General features: G+C 32.7%; 1 protein-coding gene across 1 annotated transcript in view; it reads left to right on the top strand.

Annotated features, from left to right (window-relative positions):
* LOC119836831 overlaps window positions 1–21,051 on the top strand; it is a 55,535-nt gene that overhangs the window by 18,760 nt on the left and 15,724 nt on the right. The window contains exons 2-4 of the mRNA XM_038362308.1: window positions 13,690–14,010; window positions 16,694–17,172; window positions 19,008–19,109. Of these exons, the coding sequence (XP_038218236.1) occupies window positions 13,794–14,010; window positions 16,694–17,172; window positions 19,008–19,109 (798 nt within the window). The 5' untranslated portion in view covers window positions 13,690–13,793. The remainder of the gene's footprint in view (window positions 1–13,689; window positions 14,011–16,693; window positions 17,173–19,007; window positions 19,110–21,051) is intronic.

Here is a 21,051-nt window from a genome sequence, read left to right as displayed (position 1 = left end):
TTTATATATAAACACAGTTAATATCATGTAAATTCTAGGGACCTTCGTCATTAAGGACAGTATGATAACATTTATGAATTTATGACCCAAGAGATGAGATAAATAAATCTATATTCATCTTTTAATATGGTGCAGCCGTAAAATATAATCTTTATGTTTGCGAATAATTTCGTTTGAAAAAAAATGTGAAGATATTATGTCCTGTTATTTAGGTAATCTTAAATATGATAATTGAATGAATTAGCATATTTAAGACGGTGGCAAAACTTTGCTTACATAATTTTAATCATCCCGGGTTCGATTTCCAACAAAGATGAAGAAACAATCACTATGAAACTTTTATTCAAACTTACTATTAGCTAGTTATAGTTATATAGCTAGGCTTCTTTAGAAGCTCTATTCAATCATCGACTGTGATGAAACTTTCATTTCAATCTTTATTATTGATTAAATAAAATCAACTAAGTGCGAGTTGGACACGACATTAAAGATTCTGAATCTTATAATCTATCTATCTGCTTCTGTATAATTCTCGTATAAGAAGGGGCCTCTTAAAAAAGCCATCCAATTTATGACAGACGTGCAATCTTTATGTTTTTACTATTTGTAGTTATATTGGCAACAAATAACATCGTCTTTGAATGTTTCACCTCCTTACTATCTGGTGCATGAGACAGCCTGGTGAGAGAAGTACGCACAGACATACATACAGATGGACGGATAACGAGGAATCTGTAGTAATTCGGGACAGCTAAAAAAACTATTAACACTTTATATATTGATTAACATTTTACATTGATGATCTGATGTCTATCTGATGCTGTGATCTGCATCAGATGAAAAGCACACTCCATGTTGTAACCTACTATCGTATAAATTTGTAATATTCAGTGTAACAGTATTAAGAGAGATTCTCCAGAGTTAAATTCCTTCTAATAATGAAAAGCCCTGCGGTTTTGCGGAGGGCAATCATTTAGTATTAAGTGACCCATATACCCATTTACTTATTAACAGCGGATCTGAAAGGCCTTTACCATATTTCAACTGGATCTGATATTGAGGTCTAAGTAGAGAGCAATTAAGAGCTTTATTTCTTACTAAATTATGTGTGGCATTGACTAAAAGTATGTTTTTTTTAAGCGGGCAACTAAGCTGGTTCGCTTGACGGTAAGCGATCACCGCCGGCCTTTAACATTCGCATAGGTAGTGCCTATGTGGATGCGCTGCCCGCTTTTAAAGGTTAAGGGAATAGGAAAGGATTGATTACTGAAAAGAAGTAATGGACTGGGAAGCGTAAGGAAAAGGAAATGGGCCTTCAGCTCCCCCGATTACTCTACGTGTTACAATAGCATACTACTATTTCACGCCGGTTTTCTTTGTGGGTGTGGTACTGGTGCGAGCTGTCTTTCCTGCCAAGCGTGCTCGACTCACACTAGATAGCGATAAGAGAAGAAGCTCATTAAATTATTGTACCTATTGTCATCGATCCTGGATAATTGTTATTGTATATTTTGATAATTTATGAATAAAAAACATTACTAGGCAATCTTGGATGATATTTATACACTAAAATTTCACGAGTTTTACATAACAATTATTAATATAACGAACGAAACAAAGCGTACAGAGTTTGAATTATATCTGCACGTTTTAAGTGTATTAAAATTGTGTCTAAATGAGTCGTAATATAATATATTCAATATCTCCATTGATGAAGTTTGTTAACCAGGAATAGAATAAATCTTTTATTCCTAATTAAGAGCTTAACTATTTTACCGCCTTCAAATCGTCAGAAGGCATCAGATTTAAATAAAAAAAATCATCAAAATCATTTCATACATCATTCATCCAGTCGAACAAAAAACGCAATCAAATTGAGAATATGTTTTCTTGAAATCGGTTGAAAATAGGCTACATTCTTCATTGTATTTCATCTATTCCAAGAATTCAGTCTTTTATTTCACTCTACACGCATATAAACAACTTAAATACTACATTTACTTCCAGTTTTGTTCAAGAAAATACGTCTCAAATGTTACCAGTATATAAAGACCCTTCAGTTGTATAACAGCGCTTACGTAACATAGACCAGATTTCGAAACTACTTCCCAAATCTTATGTAACGTGCCCTATTTTTCAAATAATGGCAAAACGCGCAGAAAATTATAAAGAAATTCATTGTTTTATAATTTTAGATATGACTTCTTTAAAAAATATTTAAATATAAACTAAGAGTATATATAAACTAATATTACAAGATAGTATAAAACAAAGCCGCTTTCTTTGTCCCTTGTGTATGCTTAAATCCCTATATATGCTTAAATCATTAAAACTACGCGACGGATTTTGATGTTTTTTTAAAAGATAGAGTGATTCATGAGGAAGGTTAAGGTGTATAATAACATCTATTAAATTACAACGAAATTAACGCATACGAAAATATTACGTGACGTCATTGTTCGGTTGAAAAGGTTTAAAATTACGTACGTACACGAGGTTTTATCAAACACTGTTGACTGTAATGATCTCAAAAGGGCTGCATCCTTGTCAAGACTTGCCAAGACCACTTGAAGTAGGAAAATTTTGTAGTGACATATTTCTTTGAATCGTTCTTGTGAAATGCTTTCGCTACAGAGCATATTTACAACTTCCCGATATCGTCCTAGCCTTACTGGCTAGCCAGTCGTGTAGAATGTTCGAGAGTCCTTCCTTCTTGATTTCAGAAATTCCACCTTCCACCACCATCATCATCATCATCATCATCATCATCATCATCATCATCATCATCACCCGACATGATTTTTATTGTTCTACTCTCAGTTTATTATTGTGTTTTATTTACTTACCTTATCTACTGTCATCCTCAGCCCATATATGTCCCCACTGCAGGGACTCGGGCCTCCTATGAGGGTTCAGGCCTTAATCCACTACACTGGTGAAGTGATGTTTTCTTTCACCGTTTGAGCATTAGAGATGTGGATCATGTACATGATCATGAATTGAAAAATAAAATTATTTCTTGCACGGCTCGACCGGTCGAACCCGAGACTTTTCGCTCTAATTCTCAAGTCCTTACCACTTACCCACCACTGCGAGGTTCTTATCTAATCTCAGAACTATAAATTCATATTGTTAATTAGATTTCTGAGATTTACAAATATGAAAATTAACTCGATTTCAATAATTACTGACAACAAAAAATAACCTAAATGTGACAAATAAAATTGTATTGTACAGATATTTACCCAACAAAACCGCAACTAAACAAGATTTTAAAAATATAACAATTTATTACTATCGTGACGAATTTCGCAACTGACCTTTTAAGTACATTAACTCAGACACCGTTAAAGTATCAACTCGTGCATAAGTTTTCAGTGGAAACCGTAATGAAAAGTTTTTATTTTTTACAGAACAATACAATATGAATGGGCTAGCAATGTTTTACAGATGCATTTTGCAATTATGAACTTTTTGTGTTTGACCAAATGTCCTATTTTAGAATCTCGAGTCACCCACAGGGACTCCGGTGAACATTTTGTATAAAGTTAGAGTTTGAGTTATTTTTATTGCAACTGTTAACTTCCATCATATTTTCGTTTAGTTATTTGACTTTTGTACCCAAATGTATATTTTACATACCAAAATGCATTCCGAGATAAATGCATTTTTCTGAATGCATTTGTTCGAAGGTTACCTACAATACAAAGTTAATTCAATTTACTGCATTATCAAGTATGTTTTGTAAGCTGTTTTAATACATTCCCGCATGCAGTAAGGCTATACTGCAAGCTAAATCCCATTAGAATTTGCTTAGTACATAGTTGTAATAGGCATTGACGTTACATTCCGTCACGCGATTGTCAGCGGAACCTGATATTATATATATATGTATATAATACCAGGTTATATATATTGTTTAAATTTGGTCTTATTGTGAAAATTCTATTGCTGATTCGTTTTTTGGTAAGAATAATTATTAATACAAGAAATACTGAAAAATTGAAAATTAAATAGTTTCGTGCTATTTGATGGTGGATGTAATGACCTGGTTTGGTTGAATATAGTGTATGTATTGGCAAATATATGTTGGATGGATTAAAATCCGTAGGAATTAATAAAGCCGCCATAAGTAAACTATTTGTAGGGAATTTTATCGAACAATAAGCAGGTTTATCAATTACTAGCGGTCCGCCCCGACTTCACCCGTGGTGCATATAATATAGCCTATAGCCTTTCTCCATAAAGGGGCTATCTAACACTGAAAGAATTTTTCTAATCGGTACAGTAGTTTCCGATATTAGTGCGTTCAAACAAACAAACAAACTCTTCAGCTTCAAAATATTAGTATAGATATTTTTCGCTATGTGTAGCATTAGCTGCGCCCCGCGGTTTCACCCGCGTAAGTCCGTATCCTGTTGGAATATCGGGAAAAAGAATTGCCTATATGTTATTCCAGTTGTCCAGCTGTCTACGTACCAAATTTTATTGCAATCGGTTCAGTAGTTATTGCGTGAAAAAGCAACAAACATACACATCCTTACAAACTTTTGAATTTATAATATTATAGTACGATGTAGAGTCATGCACATAACAATGCACCGTTTTAAAGTATAAATGTAGTTTTATGCTTACTTATTACTCATATAATGTACAAATCACCCGTACAACACACCTATAAATATTTGGTCATCGGTTCAGTTGACTGGCATCACATCAAAGCTTATAAGTAAAAACTAGATCAATTTTAATTGGACATTTCGCACCGCACCCAACCCTGCAGTATATTGATCGGGTATTTTAAACTCATGGTCAATTTATCGAGGGCAAAGTGCAGTGGAGTTAATGTTAAACTGCTGGTTTGTATGATTGTCGCTAGTTTATCGACTTACATCCGAAACTTTTAGGATTACGATTAATTATTGTACATTTATCGAGCGATCTCTTATGATATGTCTATACATAAACTGTTCTATTGGTTATTACAAGCTTTTGCAAACAATATATAGTTTAAGAGGTAAAATATAGGATAATCAGAATTTTAAAAAGAAAAACTAAGCTGCTATTTTTAAATATCAATATGTACTAGCCAATTTCGGCTGGTGAAACAAGTTTTGTATATAGAGTTTTTTGATACAAACTTTCAATAAAGTATTTTCACAAAAATGAAACTCCTTGATAAAGGAAAAAATTCAAGTTGAAGTCGCTGCTTCATATGATATGTATATTTTGGGTACCGACTTTATTTCAGACCTAACAAACCTGGAAATTACAATCGAATTGGAGTCCGATAAAAAACAGATTTTATTTCACAGTAATATAAATTGGTTGATATAATTGCTTAAAGAATGACCATAGCTTTTATTCATGTGTATATAATGCTAGCTGAAAACTGTATATAATGCTATAATACTAGCTGAAACTCGCAGTGTCACTCGCGTGGTACTCGGGAAAACCGGATATAATGGGTAGCCTATTTGCTAACTCAGACTATAATCTATCTCTGTACCAAATTTCATTCAGATACAATAAGCTGTTTTTGTGTGAAAGAGTAACATACTTCCACATTTACAAACTTTCGCGTTTATAATATTATTAGGATTGGAATATCATCGAACCGACACTGCATTACCTCTGTCAAGGTACGTGACCCAATTTATGTTGAAACAAACCCTGCATTAAAAATTTGCACGAGTTAAATATAAACCAGACATATTTGTCTGAATCGCGCTATTGAAATTCTTTCGCTATAAAGTATATAAACGCAAGTTAAGAATATATATTTCATGCAGTTATGGCTTAGTGGTGAGGACTTCGGGCTTCAAAATCGATAAGTCGGGGTTCAGGAATAAAAATGATTTTCAATTTATGTGCACATGAGGATAACATCACCACTGTATAAACGGTGAGAAAACGGGCATGTCCAAGTGGTCATATGGCCTGAACCCTCATAGGAGGCCTGTGTTCCAGCAGTGAGAACATATATGGGCTGATGATGAAGTATATATATAGCCCAGGATATGACACTCTGGACCAATCAGTTCTCCCCGGTGCTCCGACTGTAGTTGCAGGCCTCGCCTCCTATGAGGGTTCAGGCCATAATCCACCACGCTAGCCAAGTGCAGGTTGGCAGATGTCATATATCATCAAACTTTCGATTCTTGGACATACCGGTTTCCTCACGATGTTTTCCTTCACCGTTTCCGTCACCGTAATGGGAACGAGGTTAGCTACAACTATTAATAAAATACTCAACAGCAGTAATCAGACCGAGGCACAGAGTTTCATACTTGACGATAATGATGCTATTTCGAGTCAGTCATTTGGAGGTCAACTCGGTTTCCACAAAGCTTGTATTTTGCTCGCATCGCGCGACTTTCTTGGGGAACCATTCATTTCTCATTTGAAATCATATACGTTCCCTCCTAGCTCGAGATCTTCGTTTCTATTCATGGTATAGTTTTAATTAAGACGGATAAAAGCGGTGAGAAATATTATTCCGTGTTATGCGAGACAGAATAAAATAACCGCGGTTAGAGACGAGATTTCACTATAATATCATCAATGCCTTTCAAATAAGAGCAAACGCATTTATTTCATAAACTCGATATCGATCACAATAGAATGTATTTGTTTTACAGCATACTATAAAAGAGAGAATGTTTGTATGCCTCGTCTTTAAGCTTATACCACTGGATCGCTATAATAATAATAATAATAATATGATAAAAATCTTTATTTATGCATTATTCCTTATTCCTTACCCCTTAAAAGCGGGTAGCGTATTCAGCTCAAGCTCAATTGCCCGCTATAACATAAGAAGATTCATACATTTCGGTTGTCAGCACCGATCAATGCATGGTCAGCGTGATATTAAAACCAGCCTAAATATTACAAAGCTAATTCCACCTTAAAATAGATCATACTAGATGCTCGTCCCTGCTCCGCCCAGATATCAAGACTCCCGTTTTATTCCAAGGGAGCATTTAATCGGGAAAAGTATCGTGTCAACCTAGTTGACCCAAGCTGTCTATATACAGAATTTCATCAATCCGTGCACTAGTTTCAGCATGATTGACAGACAAACGTCCAAACAAACAAACTTCCATATTAATATTAGTGTGATCTCTATAAAATAAGAATCAACTACGATATGCACAGATAAGGTACCTTTGAATTATACATGAGTTCCACTAACAATACGATGTTAGGATGTTTTTGTAACCCAAAGCTTATTCAAGGGAATGACGTCCATTCGCCGCTTGGAACTTCCCCAACGTTTATTTAATTAATATTGAATAATATTTTGACAGACGAATTATGTAACTAAAATAGATTTATTTTGTATCGGTGGTTTGTTCGATAATAGATGCCTTGTTATTTATGAAAAGCCGCTCACCGCAACTTCGGTCGAGTAAAAACCTGTTATATTCGTGTATTCGTTCATATATTATAACTTTACATATCGTTTATTATACAGGAATAATTTATCTTGCTACTGGCAAGAACATTATTAAACTCACTATGTCTGTATGTCTCATACATACGTACCAATGAACTAATTTGGATCAAATTTTCTACAGATGTAGCTTGAGACCTAAAAGAGTATATAGGATAGTTATAGTACCTATATGTAAGTTTGACTGCGCACAATATTTTAACCTAATATGTGTAAAATTCTCCAGTCGGAATGTTAGTTACCATACTCCTCCAAAACGGCTGCACCGATTCTCATCAAATTTTGAGTGCATATCGGGTAGGTCTCAAAATCAATGATAAGAGAAAGGCAGAACATTGTTTGCGCGATCAGCGAGTAAACTATATAAAACATATATTTACTTAACTTTGTTTTTACGCCATTGATTGAAATTGGCATAGCACGTAATCTTTCTAAAGGATTGGGCTATCAATGCAAAAATACTTTAAATCAAACAGATGGTTCGAGAGATAAGCGCATACGCACTAACGAAATCTCTTTTACTATATTGGTGTGAATGTCTTTTGTATATTTATTTGTATTGAGGAGCCATTGCTAACGAGCATTATACGTTTAGAAATTGAAGACTTTTTAACGGATTTTAAACGCGATTTATTCATTATATTATTAACCCAACATTTCGAACACTTTTCAGCGATCGTGGTCACGAGGAGACTAACTTAACTTAGTTTAATAATATAATGAATAAATCGCGTTTAAAATCCATTAAAAAGTCTTAAATTTCTAAATTTATTACCCTTTTGACATTTGGCTGGTGCCGTCTGCAAAAAGACTAGCGGGTCGTGTCGAAATAGCTTTTTTTTAAGAATTCTTTTTTTTAAGAAAAAGTTTATGTTACTTGTATAAATAAATAATTAAAAAAATCGTTTGGCTAACAATGATTTTTATTTTTGTTTTTAGAGAGAGTTATTTTAAATATTCATTTTTTTCTGTATTTTGTTATCAATTTGCCAAAAACTATGCTAATTAAAGAGAACAGGTGCTGGATGGTTAATGTTATATTGCACTGATGCAAAACCAAGCGGCCTTATCGCTCCGAAACAATCTCTTTCAGGTAACGTTAGCGTAATGAAGCATTTTATGTGGAAGAGATATTTATCAGCCATGAAGGTAATCTATTTACATCAGTAGAATATAAACATTGTTAACAAAAAGATAGAAAATTAGCAGAAGAGTTTGTTTGTTTTAAAGCGCTAATCACGGGAACTACTGGTCCGTTTTGAAAAATTTTTTCAGTTCTAGATAGCCCATTAGAGGAAGACTTTAGGCTATATATGTACCACGGGCGAAGCTGGTACGGACCGCGAGTAATTAATAAAAGCCACGTCGAAGTTTTAGTTTTCATATTGAGTGATACACTTTTTTATGTCCATGTGTATGTTTCTCACACGCCAAATAGTCTCAAATGAACGTGATTTTGCTCATAGATATATTTATTTAGTTACGCACATCGCATAAATAACATACTTAATTACCCTATATACAATAAATCATAATTAACTGTTGCATTACTGAATTATGTACAACTATAAATTAAATTATATGAACGAATTACCTCTTCAACGATTAATATGAAAGGTTTAACAAACTGCAAAAAAGCTCAAAGGGTCTAAATCAATTTATTCCGTAATCCGCTTTATGAGTCGTAAAAACTGAATACTTAAGTACTGCGGCAGTTCTTGCGTGTGTATAAATATTCAAACTATTTTGCTTTTCTGTTGCGAATCGTGAGAAGGTTTTATAACTTTATTTTGTGGGAGACGCCGAAAGTATGTTGCGACTTGTTAAGTCTAGATCCAAATGAGATTCCAATCCTTTCTTTTTATTTTATTTTTTTAGTAGAAAATGCGCGCATACTCATAATCCTCATATATATATTTCATTTTTTGTGTTAAATTTATGCTCTGCCTTACTCCTCTCCTGTATTCAATTTCTCTCTCACAGTCTGGTTGTCTGGAAGAAATCGCTATATAGCGAAAGAAAGCCAATTGTTTAATTGTTTAAGTAGTAGTATTCAGTTTAATTTACTTTGTTTAGAGCCATGACGAACAAATAAATAAACATCATGGATTATTAATTAAACTTTTTTTTTTATTTTATAGCGGGCAACTGAGCTGGTGGTTCGTCTGATGGTAAACGATCACTACCACCAATGCTTCGGCGCTTCCCTTACAAACCTTTGTAAGGGAAGCGCCTCTACACGTTCCGTCTTTTAAATGGTTAGGAATAAATCTTTCTTTTAAATGGTGATGGGGTCGCTAATATAAGCTATATAAGCTACATTGACCGCGAAATCCAAAATGAAATTTTGACCCTAATTATACAGAAGCACCAATATTTCAAATACCGTACCTCCAATAACATATTTATGCAAATCGCCTCTTGATACGTCCAAATTATTCAATCATAACTATTTTATTTCAGTATTCCTTTAATAAAAATATATATCCAATAGCACTAAAAATTAATTAAGACGCATCGATCGGTACTATCAAAATACAATCCATCACTGTTAACGATTTTACATGTATAGCAACAGATCTAAATAAATATAATTGAAGCTCCAAATATCAAGACGACGAAGAATAACTAATTTTGTTGTTACCTGGCGGGTTACAAGGTATTAAAGTATTTGTCATTAAAAAAATAAGGTACGTCATTATTAAATCACAACCCTGTGAACAAAAAAGAACATTAACACACGTTAATGTTCTTTTTTGTTATGCTAGAACGGGCAATGGAGCTGGTGGTTTGTCTGATGGTAAAGAGAAAATATTCTCTATCAAATTTAAATGGGACCACATGGTAGGCAATTGCTTTCAAATAAAATAAGAATCATAAAAATCAGTTCTTCCAGACAAAAGTCATGTGGTAACAAACACAAAAAATACATTCGACTAGATAACCTCCTCCTTTTATTGAAGTCGATTGAAAATTACGTGAAACGCACGATTGACCCCTTAATTGTTTCAACGTTCAATAAAAACCCAGGCATAAAGAAATCTACACCCTTAAATTCCGTGTGACATTAAAATTCATTGAAAGTAATGAAGCGTTCGATTCAGAGGGACAATTTAAAAAGAAATTTCCTTTCTTGCCAGCCGTTCAGATTTCGCGCTAATTGCTTTGTCGGCCATTCCTTTTCTTGCCTACGATTAGTAAGAGATCCGACAACTGGATTCTGCAGGTATCTATCTATCCACAATTTAGCTTTAATAGTCAAAGGAAAAGATGTACTTTTCCCGTGAGATTTCGAAAATCTAATGTATGCCCCAAATTTCTTCCGAATCAGTTCAGTAGCTTAAGCCTAAAGAGGAAATACATAGTCAGAGTAACTTTCGCATAATAAAAATGGTATAGATAATTCTGCTCAGACATGTAGGAGCTGCGTATGTTTTATTTAGATATACTATAATATTTTTTGATGTTAAATAAGCACGTAATTTAACATCAAAAAATAGGTATTCAACAAATATAAGACCTCAGCAAACAAGCAGCGAAATATAGTCTACGGAAATCTAATCATAAAATGCTGTTATGGGTGGTTATGTTAAATTGTTGGTATGGTTAAAAATCGGTAACTTTACAAGCTTTGTAGCAGTACGTAGCACTTCGTAGCATTTCGTAGCGAAATTTCCTTAAATTTTTGAATTCGGCGCATTTAGTTAACTTGAAAAAGGAGGAAGTAATCAATTCGATTGTATTTTATTGGCTTTCCTACTTCAGAACTTCCGACTGGGTGAGCCGATTTTGGTTATCCTTTTTTATTTGAAATCTGATACCACCCGAAGAGGTCCCATTCAAATGTAGTATTTAGCCTGTAAATGTTATTGTTGTTTTTTATTTTTGTGTCTTATGAAAAATCAGACATATCAATCATCATCATCAGCCCATATAATATGTGCTCACTGGTGAGACACAGGGCTCCTATGAGAGTCCAGGCCATAATCCACCAGGCTGATCAAGTACCTGCACTAGAATTTTTGATTCAGACATGCCCGTTTCCCCACGATGTTTTCCTTCACCGTTTCGAGCAGTGGTGTGGGTCAGTTTATTACCCGCACGCTCCCCTGGTCTCGAACCCCGTCTTATCGATTTTGAAGTCCGAGGTCATCACCACTGAGTCACCACTGCTATATGCCACTGCTATACAGACGCATCAATGTTACAAAAAATATTTTATAACTTGGATCATTAATTCCTGATATGATCTCGTCCAAACAAACCTACTCCTCAACTAAATATTATAGGTACAGGTTTTAGTATTTTCACGTATGGTAACTTCACTAAAGCCTTGTCTACATGATCACGAATTAACGTTATACCGTTATTTAACCAGTTACCTAACTGTTATAACGATAATTGTCTTTAATCGGTGCACATGAGCCATTCTCAATTGTTATTATATCGCTCGATGTGAACAATATTATGTTTCGTAATACGTTATTGATTTAGTACAGCTATTGTATCATTGTTCAGATACTAGCTGCGCCCCGCGGTTTCACCCGCGTAAGTCCGTATCCCGTAGGAATATCGGGATAAAAAGTTGCCTATAAGATGTTATTCCAGTTGTCCAGCTGTCTACGTAGCAAATTTCATTGCAATCGGTTCAGTAGTTTTTGCGTGAAAGAGCAACAAACGCACACACATCCTTACAAACTTTCGCATTTATAATATTAGGATAATTTAACGTTATTATGGTTTGTGAGTTTAGATTATATCGAGAAATGGAAGGAATGGAAGGATTTTCGGTTTACTGCAACCTTCAGAAAAGTTTATCTATAAAAACCCGTTTGTTCCGGCGACGATTGGGCTAAATTTACTCTGTAGCGTTTTCAAAATATTTACATTTAAAATCAAATTTAACTTAGGTACCAAAATTCCTTAAAATATGCAAAATATTTTCATGTCCAATTATGTTTCACATTTACCTCTTGAATCGCTCTATTGATTAAAAAACTCGCATCAAAATCTATTGAGTGTTTTTCCATATATATGTACTATAATTATTTTAATAAGATATCATTAATAGATAATATAGAATTTAGGGATAATCATTGCGCCAACTGTAATTACATCAAACTAGCTATCCGCTTCGGCTTCGCCCATGGTACATATCTAACCTATAGCACTCAGATATCAAACCTTATAATATTTTTTTAAATCGGTCTAGTATTTCTATATATACGCGCGTTCAAATATACTCTACACTCATATCATTCAGCCTACACTTGAGTCAAATAGTTCCTGAGATTAGCGCCTTCAAACAAACCTTACAGCTTTATATCATCGAATAAACACACCTCAGTCAAATTTGATAAATTTACCGCAATTACGGGTAAATTGCTTCAGAATACTGTATTATTTGTCAATAGTTTGATAAGGCCACGTTGAATTTATTATGGTTTAAGTGAATAGTTGTGAGGGAAGGGAACCGTGAAACAATATTCGGTACGTGTTTGTTTAGGTTTTGTGGAGTGAGTTCGAAGCGACAGCGGAATTTAAAGCGATTTAAAATGTTCACTATTTAAAAATAGAAATATAACTGAAAAATGGGACGCAATAAATAATATGGAATCAATCGTAACAAATCTGCAATATGTCAAATATTCGTTTGCGTTTTACTTTTTGTTTAATTTGAATGAATGTATGCGAGGGTAGTTATAGATAAGTAGAAATTTTGTAGGAAGTGAAAAGACAGTCTACCTTGCGTATGAAGTTAAATGCGCTTGCTACCATTGCGCTATGTTCATCTTTATTGCGATAATGTATGGCCGGGTGTCAATCCTATTATCCTACTTCCCACTAATATTATAAATGCGAAAGTTTGTAAGGATGTCAGTGTGTTTGTTACTCTTTCACGCAAAAAACTACTGAACCAATTGCAATGAAATTTGGTACGTAGACTGCTGGACAACAGGAATAACATATAGGCAACTTTTTAACCGATATTCCTACGGGATACGGACTTACGCAGGTGAAACCGCGGGGCGCAGCTAGTTTGTAATAATATCATAGTGACATGTCGATTTATCATATTTTTTAATTTTAAACATAAATTAATTTATTACACCCACACTAACCACGCTTTTTAGCTATGGGTTCTATACTATTGTCTTTTCAGTACAATATAAAAACGTGTAATAAGGTAGATACAACATAATATTAAAGTATATCTCATCTTGTTTCAGAATGCAGAAGCTGCGAAAATCGAGATAACACCAAGCAAAAAGTCAAATAAACACAATAATGACTATAAACTTAAGTGCGGTATGTGAACGCTAGTGCCAAAACAATGTTTTGCTGTAAAGAACTAAAGCTACTCTATGCCACTGTTGTTCTGTTACTCGAAGCTGAATTGTTAGTGAACACAGGTGCTATGGAGTCGAAGAGGTCTTCCATATTTGTTACACAGAATCCGAACGATTTGACATCGTTAGAGTTGTGCACAACTAGAAACCAGCAAAGGTTAGGCAGTGTATTTGGTAATTTTACAAGACACCATAAAAAGGGTAAGTTTTATTTCTCATTCTTAGTATCTTCTTCTCTTATATATAACAATCAATTGCTGTTCGTTAGTCTCGCTAGAACTCGGGAATGGCTGGGTCGATTATGATATTGATGCATTCATAATAGTCCAGGGAAGGTTTAAAAGATAAAAAATACAGACAAAATGTTTCTAAAAAAGGTCAATGGCGTTGCGAAGTTCGCTGGGTCAGCTAGTCTTATATAATAATAATAGTAATAATGATTTCCAAAAACACTATCATTGTGGTTCAAATCCATTTGTCGATAAAATTGCCTCGAAGATTCAGACTTATTTGTTTTTATTTGATTTTATACTATTATATTATATATTGATATACAAACAAGCATTGATACAATGAAACAAAACTACTGAAAACATACATCACAAGTGGCGGTCACTTACTATTAATCACTTCCAGACAATAAACCAAACGTGTGAAAACAATATAACTCAAAAGTATATTTATATAGAAATGTGTTTAGAGGTTTCATGTATACTTTACATATAATCTTATCTATAATATATTATAATCTCATATAATAATAATAATATTAAGGATATTTATCGTAAGCATTTCTGCGGAGTTGGCAATGTTTGTAAAAATTTATATGTTACAATGTACATGACAAGATAGACTAATATTGATCCATACAATAACGTAAATAATAATTTTGAGTCAGATAAAACTATTATAATAGTTTGTGGATGAAAAACCAATTTGAACCAATTAATGACTTAATTGTCGAAAGCATAAAAGTCTTTTGTATAGTTTTGGAAACAAAAAACAGCTATTTTATTATCATCATTTTAAATCGTTAACAAAATATAGTAATAAATGAAAAGGAAGTAATTATGGACTTAAGTATTTAATTGCGTTGCAAGATAATAACAAATTTCTTAGTTTTTCTAGTTCACTATAAAGTACTTTTGATTAAACTAAGGCAATTATTTATTACTCAACCATTTTAATTTTTGAAGGAACACGTATGATGAAAATTTTTGAATACATTCTCATTGAATGAACAAAATTCGTTTAAGTTAGAACACCATTTATAAGGTGAAAACGTAAGTACGTAATTTATTAATTATTAACATTTTAGCGAGATTAAATTATTTGTTATTTGAGTTGCTTGGAAGAGATGGCCATGAGGTCGCCTATTGTGCAATTTGTGCCTATTTTTGTATTTTGTCTTTTTGATGTCTACAGTAAAGCTTCATTCATTCATTTAATTTCTAAATATTGCTCACGTAAAAACAAACACACATTAATAGAATTTACTTGCTCCAATCTCTATATCAAAAATATTTAACGTGATACTTATTTAAATCTTTTATAAACTACCAAATAAATCACATATCTAATAACCCCTTAATAGCCGTCGTAATTACAGTTCCAACGAGTCAAACCTTGAGAAAGAACACTTCAATGTTCCAACCCTCATTAATAAAAAAAGTATTATATTCCGGTAATAATGAACCTGTAGACGTGGATATAATTAATGAATAAAACTGAATACCACTCAATCAACTCAAGGAATCGTGAACCGTATAATTAAAATACAAATTTAATACAATTAATGATAAAACATTCATTTACCTAATTGGAGTTGATATCATTGACAGGGCATGTTAATTAAAAAAACGCCAGAGAATTTTTCGTTGCGTATTAAGAAATGACAAAATATGTTTACCTGTATATTTCTATAAAACCAACGTCCTTTCAATGACATTGTAATTAGGAAATGAACAAATGAAAGAGGTTAGGAGGACCTTGTGGGCGAGGCTCAATATATATGTCACCCATTATTATGATGAAAACGACGCAAAGAAAAACAGATTGAACATTATACATTACTTGCAATGCATGGACATCGTCTTGCACTAAGCGAGTGATCGCGCTTTATAGTGCATCCATTGCGATTTAGTCGCGAGTGTCAATATCATTTACGTAAATATTGGGAGAAAAGCGGCGACACGTGGTCTAATACAAATTCGAAACTATTTCCTTTCAAACCTCTAATATAAACGTACTCATATATATCGTATACTGAATATATAATAGTATGTATAATAGTAGGACGCTATTTAGCACTGACAAATAGTTTCCAAAATACAATAGAACATATAAAGAGTATGAATGATGATGATGACAATGTCTTATACCCACGTAAGACTTCGAAAAGACACAACTACTTCGACACAACTAAAACAAGATACCTATTGTTTTAGTCGTGTCAGAAGGTTCTAGAAATTATATAAACAGTAATTTAATTTTGCACGATCACAACTAAGCTGTTAAATAATGTTGAAAATTATGCGTGAGATTGAATAAAAATAATGAAATATTTAATAAAAACAAGTTGTGTTATTAGTAAATTAATTTATAATAATAACTGAAAATACGAGGGGCCACTGAAATTATTCAGTCTATTTTCATTAATATTAAATTACAATTTAACCCAATTACTTTGCAGGTCCTCATTTAACGATCATTATATTTTGAATCACAGTCTTGTTGAGTTATGATTGTAACTACTTTAACAGATTGGCGAGTTTAATAAAACCAAGAAAGCAAGTCACTATAATTGATCGATGGCTCCCAATCCTCTTTTACGTCATTCATCATATGAAAATAGAAAATGTTTAATAAGTTTGTCATTTAACAGGTCATAGACGAAGGACGACGTCAACTAGCACGACAATTGAACCTACAACGTATTCAACAGCAGACGTGGAGGAGCATACAAATACCTACACAATGAGTGCGTACAGCACTACACATCCAAAACTACCGAAACCTCTTCGACTATCCGCCACTCAATTAGATAATGATTACGCAGATAATTTAGATAACATAGATAATATAATCGAAGAAAGTAAAGAAATTAAACATGATAAACATCACAAATACGACAGATTATCAGATAAAGAAGTAGTAATAGAAATTGATGAAACAGCAATGTCGAAATCATTAAATAAAGTAAAGAAAATGTATAGAGATTCAACTGCATCAGCTATGAATAAATTAAGTGCTAAAAGTAGTAAAAATGGTATATTTTTGACTGAGAATTGTACAACAGTTATAGCTCAGATAGGAACAACCGCTATATTGCATTGTGAAGTTAGCGATATAACTGAGAACACGGTAAGTAATTTTTTGTTTTCGTTATTGTAATTTTTATTTTTATATCATTTGCAACATTACGGTGAAAGACGATGATTCGACAACAGTTAATTAGATAAAGTTCTTGATGAAATAGCATTACTTATAACGTTTATTGTGAGATTAATAACTAATTGTAATACTTCAATTCTTTTGCTTTGGAAATATTTCTTAAATGTGTTTTAGATGAATGCTTTTTGAATGCTTATGAGTTGTGATCGCCTCATCCGGTGACCCGCCAGTTCGATTGCCCGCTCTTTTATAGAAAAAAGATAGACGTCAATATCCATCCTACTAATATTATAAATGCGAAAGTTTGTAAGGATGTGTGTGTGTTTGTTGCTCTTTCACGCAAAAAATACTGAACCGTTTGCAATGAAATTTGATTCGTAGACAACTGGACAACTGGAATAAAATAACAGGCAACTTTTTATCCCGATATTCCTACGGGATACGTACTTACGCGGGTGTAACCGCACGGCACAGCCAGTATTATATTAAAACTTGTAATAGAAATAGATACAAAAATACTTTTATGTGCCACAATTTAAAAACTAAAAACATAAAAACAGTAAAAGTAGCAAAAAGGTCTCCCTGTTAGCAAAGCAGCAAACATTTTCTAAATTCAATTCTAAAATGTAACCAAATGACAAACATTCCCTATCAAATACAAAAAAATCACGTCGATCGGTTGAAAACCCACAAAGTAAGCGATAACAAAACTAAAAGAAATCTCAGTCTGTTAAGAACCTCTTTCGTAATTGGGAAGTCGGCTGAAAAATAAAATATCGTCTAGCTTATATTAAGCGATTGTTTTATATAATAACATCTAAATAAACTCAATAACAACAAATGATATTTTATTTATTACAAAACCTAAACATTTTATATGTCTGTTTTAACGAACATTAAATTGGATAAGCATCAAGAGAAAACCTTTAAAGTCTCCCAAAAGGTCATATCTGTCTTGTAACAGAAATATATTGCCCATTCATTGTTTGCTTTTAAGCGAATTTCTTATTTTGTGTACTTAAAATAAGACTGAGTTTTGTTTACAACATGTAGATATTCAATAGAATTGTCTATTTTATCAGAAATAGTATACATTTACTGTATGATTTTCTTATTTGTACTGTGTTAATACGATCAGGGTAAATATCATTTATTTTCTTGAACAAACTATTTGATGACAGGACGTATCTACTCAAAATCGAAAATAAACAATTGCTTATTTTGCATAAGAACTTTTTAGTTCATTATTTTAGTCGAATTAAATGTGTCTCTTACATAACAAAAAACATTTACAGCCAAGTAATAAAAAATAATGATTAATAGTATTTTTTTGAATGACCAGATTGATTGCTACTAATCTCTGAAATGGTTTGATATTGATTTGATTTGATTTGATTTGATTTGATATGAATGGAACTTAGGTGTTATCATAAAGAATAACATACGTAGTACTCACTCCTGAATACTTAACAATAGTGATTACTAGCTGCGCCCCGCGGTTTCACCCGCGTAAGTCCGTATCCCGTTGGAATATCGGGATAAAAAGTTGCCTTTATGATATTCCAGTTGTCCAACTATCTACGTAGCAAATTTAATTGCAATCGGTTCAGTGGTGTTTGCGTGAAAGAGCAACAAACACACACACATCCTTACAAACTTTCGCATTTATAATATAGGAATTAGGATATACTGTTTATAATTCTTATTATATTTCCAATGAAAACAAAATTGCTTTAATCTACTAGTAAATATCACAAGATTTAACCTCTGTCTTAAAACATACTAAATCGAGAACAATGTTTCAGGTGACGTGGATAAGGCGGAAAGACTACTCATTATTATCTGTCGGCTTAGTGACGTATAGTGCGGATAGCAGATTCTTCTCAGCTCACGGAAGACACGTTAAGGTAAGCAATTTTGAACTGTAATCCATATTGATACAGTGCATTATTTTCTAGCAATACTGAGATGGAGTTTCGATTGCCTTTTTAAAAGAACATTTCTTTTTTTATTAAAATTGATTTTGTATGGAACATTGTCCTGGTAACTTCCCCAGCTGAATAAAATCATTTAATGTAATAATATACAATTTGCCGCTTATGTAATATTTTATAATAATTTAATGAGAAAATTATGCATATTATATACGTTACATAATAATTTAATATAGGCTAGAAAATATTAATGCAAATTTACAAAATAATTATTAATATTAGTAAAAAAAAACGGTTATTTTAATCAATTCATGGTAGAAGCTGTATTTCGAATTTGTGTATTATGTTTATATGTAATATGTAAACATTTTACAATAAATATACACGAAGTGTGATCCCACGATAAATATACTTACTTCAAGTCTAGTCAAGTATCGACGAAGAAAATTAAGAATATTTTTCGAAGCTATTTTTTAAATCAAAGCATAATTTTATAGGTCTATAAGACTTAATATATGTATGATTTACATGCAAAAATTTAATACAAAGTCATGAGACATGTATGTGTAATATACTAACTTTGAGTAATAACTTTTACTGTGATCAAACAACTTAAATAAAATAAAATGTAGAAAACCTCGACAAAAGATGTTTATTCGAAATACGAAGTTACAAGTATAAAAAAAAAATAAAATAACAATAAAGGTACACATACAATGAGAATATTGTTTATTTTACTCGTCCTTTATAATCTTTATGATAGCAATCTTAAAAACTTGCTGTTTCGTTACAGAATAAATCTATGTAAGTACTAAGTATTTTATTTTTGTGAATTGAATCATGACGTAAAAATTCAATCGGCCTTGCAAATAAACGTGGTATCGATGTTATATTGAGGAATAGCCTAAAACATGATAAATAAACATAACTTGTACTAAGAATAACTCCCGAATAACTCTCCTTAGCAACTTTATCCTAACTTTGTACTAGCGGAATCCCTATGTACTAAATATGACGGCAATTTATAATGCTATCTTTTTGTTGATTCTCATTCTCTTACTCTTTGTCTTTAGCTTTAACTTTGATTTATGGATTTATTGATTTATTATTAGGTGTTATTAACGGTCTTTTAATGAATAGTAAAATCTAAAACCGCTGGGCAGAGCGCAAAAGGTCGATAACATATCGTCCGTTGGCTGAGACAGACATGAATCAATAATCTAACTTTTCTTTACGTCAACTGAGTTGATAGTTCGCTTGAGGGTTAGTGATCTATAAGACCACCGCTCATAAACATTCGCAGAGGCACTCTGCCCTCTTTTAAGAGGTTAGAAATAAGGAAAGTTTAACAGCGGGAATAACGAAATGGACGGAAGAAGATACTGGTCTCCGGCTCTACACAACACTAGAACTATTTCACGTCGCTCTTCTGTGGGGGGTGTAGTACCTTTCCGGGATAAGCAGCCCGAATTGGCTGAAACCTGCTCAACTCCCATATTAAAATTATATTCATTGGACGATTTGCAAAATAAAAAATATACTTCGATAAATAAATGCTTGATCAAAGAGTATGAAAAGAGAAGAGGAATGATATAATATCAGAAATGGAAATATCCCTTTTCTCTATCCTGTATGTAAATGTAATACGCCTAATAATTGATTATTCATTATTAAATCGTCGATATAGTATAAGTATAAGTAGATATATAAGTAGATATTATCTCATAATTTCTTTTAACTTTCATCGTTACAAAATTGACAATACACCTGAATATAAGAAGATCATTTAAAACTTTTCAAGAGATAATTTCAGTTCGATAGAATATTGAAACGGAGGGCAATTACTTAGTCTGGCCATAAATACTGTTACACTTAATTATAAAAAAATATTACATTTGAATTTCGAATCTGTCAT

The sequence above is a fragment of the Zerene cesonia genome, chromosome 25 (assembly GCF_012273895.1).
Source record: "Zerene cesonia ecotype Mississippi chromosome 25, Zerene_cesonia_1.1, whole genome shotgun sequence".
Classification (NCBI taxonomy): domain Eukaryota; kingdom Metazoa; phylum Arthropoda; class Insecta; order Lepidoptera; family Pieridae; genus Zerene; species Zerene cesonia.
The sequence above is the reverse complement of the archived record's forward strand: the minus strand, read 5'-3'. Positions and strand labels throughout refer to the sequence as shown.